This window comes from Carassius auratus, chromosome 30 (genome assembly GCF_003368295.1).
Source record: "Carassius auratus strain Wakin chromosome 30, ASM336829v1, whole genome shotgun sequence".
Lineage (NCBI taxonomy): Eukaryota > Metazoa > Chordata > Actinopteri > Cypriniformes > Cyprinidae > Carassius > Carassius auratus.
The window spans coordinates 29118711-29128499 of NC_039272.1; the positions used below are offsets into that span (position 1 = coordinate 29118711).

A 9789-nucleotide genomic window follows, 5' to 3' on the forward strand; every position below is an offset into this window, starting at 1 on the left:
GCGAAGCCTTTACAATAATATTATGCTGATTGGCCAGTTTACTAGCGCGAACTTATTCCTAGAGCAAATCAACTCATCGGCGTCCCACAACGTAATTAATATTCATGAACCAAGCGTCTGACGTACAATTTATTCGTAAATTCGCTGGCGGGAGGCAGAGCGTTCGTGCTAGCTAAAGTGTTATTTGTTTATTACTTTCAGGCCAGTTATGTCTCGAATACTCAACTGTATTGTAGCTGTTTGTCCAGACATGGGAATAGGGAAAAATGGAAATCTGCCATGGCATCCAATAAGACTAAGGTGAGCTCGTGCTTGTTGCTAAATCTCCAGCTAACGTTAATGTTCTGATATATTGGTTCAATAACAGAAGAGGTGTTTATAGATTTCTAGTGCCCTGTGTCACGAGTTCTGTTTTTCGCAACAGCTAGAAGTTGTAACGTTTGTGCAAATTAAATGATTATTGACAAATGAATAAAGTAAAAGCATCTGAAGTTGTAACGTTGAGTTAACTTAAGAGCGAACATTTTATGATTACAGTTCTTAAGTTAAAAGCTTGACCTTTGTCCTATAGTCCATTGGTAAATAACGACATTCAGCACATTTGCCCACAAGAGCAAAACCCACACAAAAACATATTCCTAAACTTTTTCAAGTATCCCAACCATTCGTTTTGATTCTTATCTTTTCATATCTTTTTAGTAATGAGTTCAAGCACTTTCAGAAGATGACCATGACCCCTTTAGTTGAGGGTAAAGTGTCTTAATATTTTCATATTTTATTTGTTTGTTCAGAATTTATTAAAATCTTAAACCAAATCATATATTATGTGTCATTTGACAGGTAAAAAGAATGTGGTCCTGATGGGCAGAAAGACTTGGTTCTCTATTCCTGCAGCAAACAGACCTCTAAAGAACAGGATCAACATTGTTCTCAGCAGAGAGCTCAAGTAATCCTCATTTAATGTTTACAGGGTTTTTATTTCATCTGGTATTAAATCACTCTCCTTTATAAAAGTAATGTGCCTGTTTCTATCACTCACTACACAGAACAACCCCAGAGGGAGCTCACTACCTTGCTTCAGACTTCAGTTCAGCTCTCCATCTGTTAGACAGCAGTGAGCTTGAAAAACAAGTGGACCAGGTTTGGATAATTGGCGGAAGCGCTCTGTACAAGGTTGGTAAAATTATGCAAACCTGTCATATTGAGAAATTTAGAGAAATGGGATAAAAGTATAAACCTAAGTTGAATATGCATTAAATCTCTTATAACTTATTTAAATCTCTCTTTTTTTTTTACTAGGCTCTCCTAGTATGTTACTATATATATATATATATATATATATATATATATATATATATATATATATATATATATATATATATATATATATATATATATATTTATATGTGTGTGTGTATGTGTGTATATATATATATGTATATGTATATATATATATATATGTGTGTGTGTATTGTGTACATTTTATTATTTATACTTATAAATACACACATACAGCATATATTTTGTAAATATTTACATGTATATATTTATATTCATATAATTTATATAATATATAAGTATTTTATAAACTTAACATATTTTTCTTTAATATATACGTGTGTGTGTGTGTGTGTGTGTGTCTGTGTGTATTTATATATATATATATATATACATAATAAATATACACCATACACACACATTATGTAAACAATAAAATTTTTGGATTCAATTAATTGTTTGACCTCACTAACATATATAAATATTTATATACGCAGACACACACACACACACAATATTGTATGGCTTTTGATCAGTTTAATGTGTTTGAATGCACATTATCCATTTATTTATATCTGAATACATTAAAATATATATTTTTTGCAACATAGTTTTAAAATTTAAGACACATCATACAATCATACAAATTATTAGAAATTAATTGTATTGTTTTTGCATTGTGGTTTGTGGTTCCTCGTTTGTTGGTAAAATGGGCTGTTTCACCACTTATATGCGTGCAACAATATAAATGATACACCCACCTATACATCAGTTGTATCTCAGTTTAGTCAGATCTTTGTATAATCAGTTGTTATGGAAACTGCCTCAAGGCAAAATGTACAAAAGACTCCCTTCCTTCATACTCCTTCCTCCTCATTCTGTTAATATCTTGTACACCGTGATCACTTTGTGAATGTTGTACTGTGTTCTTCAGGAGGTGATGGAGAGCTCTGGTCCTAGGCGTCTTTTTGTAACAAGGGTCCTCAAGCAGTTTGACTGTGACACATTCATACCTGACATTAACATGGACAAGTACAAGCTCTTGCCCGAGTGAGTGCTTATACAGTTGTTTCTATGCTTACATGAATGTCTATGTGAAGAGAGTTTAGCATTGCAGTTCCTGAAGCCAGCTGCTTAGCTGGATTAAAGTTACAGTGAAACATTAATAATATTACAAATGATTTCTCTCTCAAATAAATGCTGTGGTTTTGACCTTTCTATTAATCAAAGGATCCTAAAAAACTATTACTGTTACTACAAAATATTATGCAGCACAACAATTGTGAACATTGATGCTAATAAATGTTTATTGTGCAAATTGAAATCAAATAAATACAGCCTTGGTGACCATAAGATACCTCTTTCAAAACCTAAGAGAAAAATAAGGTACCAACCCCAAATTATTGAACTATTTCATAACATGATTTGTAGGATTGATATTAATACTTCAGTTTCTGGTTAAACTTCAAAGGGCCATTTGCCAAGGCTAAAACTCTTCACCTTTTTTGTATGTATGTTTGGGAATATTTGTCTGGTTATGTCCTTGAATAAAGTGGGATTAATGGATTTACTGGCACTGGAACAGACATATGCTGTGTTGTGTTGTGTATCCAGAGTGAAGTGAAGAGTTACATTAATGAGGAGAAAAAGCTCTCTTGTTATGTAAAATTGGCATCTAGCATCAAAGGTGGGCCGCACAAAATGTCACATCTCTCAGGCACAAAATAAGCATTTAAAGAGAAGTTAAATGTACACAGAATGTCGACACAGGTTCATCACTGCCACTTCATTTGACACAGAGCAAAATGGATTTTGTTATTTGTGTTCTCAAATTCATTTAAGAGTTAATTGGCACAGTGAACAAGAATCTATACAAGTCTAAAGTGGATGGAAGTTTATGAAAGCACAAGCATGTAATTGTGTATGTGTCTGTATTGGGTGAAATTTTCTTGTGCTCTTAGTTGAAATGTGTGTTTGTAAGATCAGTCCATAGAAATGTGTGGGTAATGTCTTTTTGTTCTTTCTGTTTCTCTCTCGTTTCCTTCGGGTCAGATTCCCGGGTGTACCCACGGGCTTGCAGGAGGAGAATGGTGTTCAGTATGTATTTGAAGTATATGAGAGCACTGACCATTAAGAAGATCCTTTAAGCATGTTGCTAAGGTTGGAGAAGTGGTCTGGCCGGGTAGTGCGAGTGCTCGGATATTTTTATGGGAGACCTGTTTTTAAACCCTCATCACCTTTTTTTTTCTCTCCACTTGTTTGCCACATTTTCCTGTCCACTTTCCTTCGTAATAAAAATTAAACATGATTCTATGGGTCAAAATTGTTCTTTTATGCCGAGAATCATTAGTATATTAAGTAAAGATCATGTTCCATGAAGATATTTAGTAAGTTTCCTAGTATAAATATATTAAAACTTAATTTTTGATTAGTAAAATGCATTGCTAAGAATTAATTTGGACAAATTCAAAGGCAATTTTTCTCAGTATTTTGATATGACTTTGCATCCTCAGATTACAGATATTCAAATAGTTGTATCTCGACCAAATATCGTCATATCATAATAAACCAATCAATGGAAAGCTTATTTATTTAGCTTTCAGATGATGTATAAATCCATATTTAAAAAAATTGACACAAAAACCCTGGTTTTGTGGTCCAGGGTCACATATAGAAAGTGGAAAGTAGACAGAAATCATGAGAAGACAGATGGGTGGGTAAAAGGGGGTAATTGATAGGATCCAGTCTCCCATGAGCACAACAACTCAACATGTTGCTAGAGTGCTGACCACTAGATCTCCGCTTATTTGGAGCCTTTTCGAAATGATTTATTTTATTTTATATATATGCATAAAAAATACAGTTTTTCCACTGTCACTACCATAATCTTATTGTATTAGTATCGGGTTTAGTTCCTGGATAATAATATCAAATATTCAGGAAACAATATACCTAATTTTGATAATAGATTTTCCTTTCCACATCTGTTATCCAGTTAATTATTCTTCATCTTGCCAACTGCAAAAGACGACCTGCTCATCTCCATATCCAATAGCAACTGAAGTGTCTGCTCTTAAGCCAGCCGAAGATCTGACAGCTCTCATGAATATGCATGATGTCAGCCTGGCTGATTGACAAAGGTTGTCATATAGTTTAGAGACGGGTCACAATACAAGCACTTTCTCTCTCACCCACACAAACTCCTTCATGACCCCTGTTTTAAAAAGCCAAATGCCGCAATCAGGCAAAACCTTTTTAAGCTGATTGGTTTCGGGTATGTCAGCCTAATGTACTACGAATGTTTACGACCAGGCTGAAATAAACCTGACTGGAATTCCAATTACCTTGCACATGCACCTTAAGTAGCACTTGGATTTATTTTCAGGGTACAAACAGTAACCTAGAGAGTTGAGAAGTGTTTGCATTTTAATTATTTTATGCAAGCGAGTTGATTTTTCAGATCAAAAGGTAAAGGACACCAGTGGATTTGCAGATTTTTTTTTTTTTTTTTTTTTTTCTTTTTTAAATTAGCAACTTTTTGTCCATTATTATTCCATTAGGAGCCTTATTATTGTCCTTTTCTATAGTGCCATCGTAACAGGCTTATATATAGTGACTGCATCACTCAAATGGATCAATACACGCCCTGCACATCCCTCAGGAGCTGAACTGCTGCCTCAAAGGCGAGACAGTTGTGTCATCATGATGTAACTGCTCCATAGGAGTCACGATCATGTGAGAGTGTTGACATCAGAGTTAGAAACAAATGAGAATCTGCGCACAACCTCAGCATATGACTTCAATACCCCTCTTTCGCAATGTGAGAATAATAGAGCAATCGCTTACTGACGCTGGATGTGTAGGGACTGGCGTCACCTTGCTCTATTAAGCTTGACTGTCCTCCTGATACACAGGGACTTGGTCTGTGTTGAGGTTGGTAGCTTGTTTCCAGACATGAGAGCACAGGCACTTGTTCTCTCCGTCTCTCTCTATCTGTGCCACTCTTTCATTCACCCTCAGTGAGTGCACATCTGCACATGTTCATCTCCCACTTCAAGCTCCAGCTTTATTGTCACCCCTGGATTACTCGTCTATTACAAAGATGACATGCCACAGGAAGCTATTGGAAAACTAGAACTGCAACTGGTTTAAAAGAGGTAAGGATCTAATCTCATCTCCTTAAGAATACTTTTTTCAAATGAAATAAGCAACTTTACATTTTTATGCATTTTAACTTTTGTTATTAAAGATTCTATTCATATATATATATATATATATATATATATATATATATATATATATATAGTTTCGAGAAGCTGCTGGTCTTGTTTTTTGATGCAAATCTGTGCAAGACTTTATGATGTGAGTGAATAGAGTTTTTCATTAGATTTGACCTCTGCTCTATTTGGAAAAATAAGCCAAATGGCAGTTTTAAACATGATTTTCCCACATAAATGTTAGGTTTTTTTAAAACTTAATTTTACAACTATATATATATATATTTATATATTTTTTTCACAGAAAAAGGACAGAGGCACATGAAGGTTATGATGCTGTCACAAGCTTACTTGTACTGTACTTTTTCATGTGTGTGTGTGTGTGTGTGTATATAATATATATATATACATATACATATGTCTGCATGTAATATGAATTTAAGTAAAGTTCATTTTAGTTTAGTTAAAATATTTCTTTGTTTAAAATAAAATTATTAATTATAAAAATATATGTTTGTAATTTATATATAACATCATTTATTTTAATAATTTTTTTTAAATGGTCAAATTTAAATACTTGGTCCATGCAAATAAATAATTTTCCAAATGAACTGAAAAAGACAGAAAAGTAAAGGAACTTCCGCTTTCTGCTTTCAATGTTTAGCATATAAATGTGTTTTTATGGTCATGGAAATCTATCTTCGTATCAACTGAGGAGGCTTATAATTTATTCTCCTGATCCTGGCGAACCTTGAAAGCGCAGTGAGAAAGCTTTCATTACCCTCATTAATCAAGACATACAAAAAAACTATTCTTATTCCGTTATCAGTTGATGTCACAGAGAGTGGGTTTTCATTTTCCCTGCAGGTGTTTTGAGAGGGACAAAATCACCCCACCATTAGCGAGGAGAATTAAGTATTGCGTGATCTGGCATGAATCACAGATGCATACAGGTGCGTGAAGTGGTCTGTTTGGTGCTCCACTTCAGCACCGCCACTGCAACAATCACCACCCTCGTCTGTTTTGGGCCTCATTTGCTCCATGCTTTTTAGCACGAGGCAGCGACAGAGAGAGAGAGAGGCCTGTCATTAAAAATTCTCTCTGTTCCCAAGGGCGATTGAAGACTAGGGGAATGGCACATAAAGCAGAGGTTTTAAATGCCAGCCCGGGGAAGCTCTAGGAATTATGCAGCTTGAACCGAAATGTCCTGCAGGCATCAGGCAGTGTGCTTGTAACAGACCAATCAGGACTTTGGCATGTCTGCACACTTGATTCGAAAAAGCAATGGAAGTGAATGGGAATCACGTCTTAGAGAGTAAAAACAAACATACACAGCATACACATAAAAAACATACGGCAGTTGAGAAGGCGCTCAGGACAGTTTAGACATTGCAGTAAATCAGAGGGGGAAAACACTATAAATACTGTACGGTTTCTTGCACAGACCAATCGTTTTGTGTCTTTGCACCATCAACGTATTATCACAGCATCAGGGTTTAATTTAGTTCTGTTTGTGTATGTTTTTTTTTTTTTTTTTTGTTACTCTCAAAAGCCATGATTCATTGAAGACTGGTTTGAGTGAAAAATCTTTGTGTTCTACTGAAGAATCAAAGTCACCTACATCTTGGATGGCCTGGGGGTAAGCAGATAAACATTAAAATTTCATTTTTGGGTGAACTATCCCATAAGGCTAATATTAAATTTAGGAACATAAAGGTATTGAAATCCAATGCGCTGACGCAATCTCTCATTTAGCATTGTCACATGCAGCTCCACTTCCAAGAAAAGCTGCAGTTAAAGCGTCAGCCCAGAATTTTCATCCTTTTTATTTTTATTGGAGGACACAAAAAGATTCATCCTCTTATTCATCTTACCTCAACTCTAGTGAATACACATTTATAAACCTGACTGAGGCAGTCTCGCGCTTTGCTCTTGTTAAATAAAGAGTGCACTGCGACTGCGCTCTGAGTTAAGAGAACAAGGCCACACACACAATAGACTGCATAAAGGAATGCCATCATTTCAACGAGGCAAATACAGACTGCCTCAGCTATTGAATTTCAACTTACTGAAAAACTATTGCTCTTACAAGAACAGAGTGTGCATGTCTGGCGCAGGCTACATGTTAAATACAGCACTTATATAACACCCGCTATTTGAAAGTACAGTAAATTAAGCTTGTGACAGCATCATAACTTTCATGTGTCTCTGTCTCTGACCTTTTTTCTGTTAAATAGCAAACATTTAGTTTACAGCAATGCACTTAAAATGGGAACAATGGGATTTATTATTATTATTATTATTATTATTAAAGGCAAACTGGTTTTAGCTGTATGGCCACCTGGTCTTCCAGCTGTTTCTTTTTCTTTCTTTCTTTTTTAGCAGGGTAACTATAAAACCACATTTTTTTAATCTCCCTTTAAAAAGATATATATATTCCCAAATTGCTGTTGATTTAGCTTAACTTGTTTTTAAACCCAGAATATTGCTTCATATATGTTGCCTAATTGCATGTTGGGAACAGAATTTTCAGCGAAATTAAATAATATAAAAGGGGAGTAATTACATTTTATGTAAAGGGGATTAGATAACTAATTCAGCTTTCTTATGTCTTCTTTGTCAAAGTGCCAACTAGATGAATGGTGAAAGGCAAGAGACCCTAGATTAGTGTAGGAAGGCCTCTCTAGCATATTTTTCTGAGGCAAAGAGGGAAAGAACATTTCAATGTCAAAGAGTTATCAGGTTTGCTTTGATGCGCAATGAATCAGATAAAAGCAGACACTTAAGTAAAAAACCTTGAGAAACTGTGGTTCTAATTCAGAGTGCTCTCCTTTTCTTTCCTGAATGAAGTCAAAGAAGAAATCAGCTCCTATGATCCACTGAGCCGACGCGACATTAGCCTCTCAACGGTCTCACCACTTAAATCATGGAGGACTCGACAGAGGTGCGGACGGACGGAAACTCTTTGCTTAAAGCAGTGTATCTGTGCCGTCTAAGGTTGACTCGTCTACTGCTGGAAGGAGGGGCTTACATTAATGAGAGTAATGAGAGAGGAGAAACTCCACTGATGGTGGCCTGTAAAAGCCACCATGCCGATGCTCAGAGTGTGCCAAACCCAAGATCATCAGGTGGGTCTACTGTAAGTTAATCATACCAGCTGATTGTGCCATCAAATATATTACTCTTGTATAATGAGCGTGTATTAATTTCTAAAATGAAATTTATTTTATTATTTGAAGGGGGCATCAAGTGAAAAAATCAGGGTGAGATGAGTGTCCTAACAATAAAATATAAGAAAAAAAATCTAATTATTATATATATATATATATATATAATATATTATATATAATATAATATATATATATATATGTGTTGTGTGTATAAAATATATATATATATATATAGAGAGAGAGAGAGAGAGAGAGAGAGAGAGAGAGAGAGGAGAGAGAGAGAGAGAAAAGAAATCTTATTAAGTAGTTTGGCATAACTTATTTTTATTTCTTAGAAAATAAATATTTTAAAAAGATTGCTTTACTACAAGCCTGCATGAATATGTGTCAATGACAATAATTATTTTATACTACAAATGTTTTTCAAAATTGGAAAAATTTGAAAAAAAATGGAAAAGTTTTTCCATTAAAGATGCATTAACTGTAAGATTTTTTATAAGATTTAAGGTATATAAACTAAAACAATACTCTAAAATTAATTTGTATTTAGTTTAGCATTAATGCTTTCAGTTGCTAAAAAAATATATAGTAAAGACATTTGTAATGCTACAAAAGATTTTAAATAAATGCTGCTCATTTAAACTTTGTATTCATCTAAAGAATGCTGAAAATGGTTCTTGTAAGATGTTATTAGAATTTAAAATATCACTATTTTACTTAATTTAGAAAAATAAATGCAGGAGACTCCAAACTTTAGAAATATAGTGTAACATAATTTTTGTGTGTGTTTACACAGAGCGGCAACCTCGCGCTTCTCGTGAAGCCAATAAGGAAGTGACTAAAACTGTAATTCACCGACTGGCCGCTTGAGGCTGGCTGCAAAAGAAAATAACATGTTTAAAGCCTGGTGCAAAAAAATGATTTGGTCTAAATAGCTAATTTTGCCCTTCATGACAACAGTGAGGGGGGTGAATTTTTTTATAACTCATCCGTTTAAATTATATTTAGCCTTAAAGTTCTGCATTATTAAGGGCGTGGCCACTTGAGTGACAGGTGGATTGCCGCTGCTGTCACCGCTGTCAAGCTAGGTGGGCGTCGCTTCAGCACCCAGCTCCCGCCTTTTT

The 9789-nt window shown here is 34.7% G+C and overlaps 1 protein-coding gene across 1 annotated transcript; it reads left to right on the top strand.

Annotated features, from left to right (window-relative positions):
* The first annotated feature begins 120 nt into the window (after positions 1-120).
* LOC113049899 (dihydrofolate reductase) lies at positions 121-3586 on the top strand. Its single transcript, XM_026212630.1, has 6 exons — positions 121-300; positions 700-749; positions 841-946; positions 1047-1173; positions 2213-2328; positions 3331-3586. The coding sequence occupies exons 1-6, from the start codon at positions 209-211 to the stop codon at positions 3410-3412; spliced, it is 573 nt and encodes a 190-aa protein (XP_026068415.1). The 5' UTR covers positions 121-208; the 3' UTR covers positions 3413-3586.
* Positions 3587-9789: the final 6203 nt, after the last annotated feature.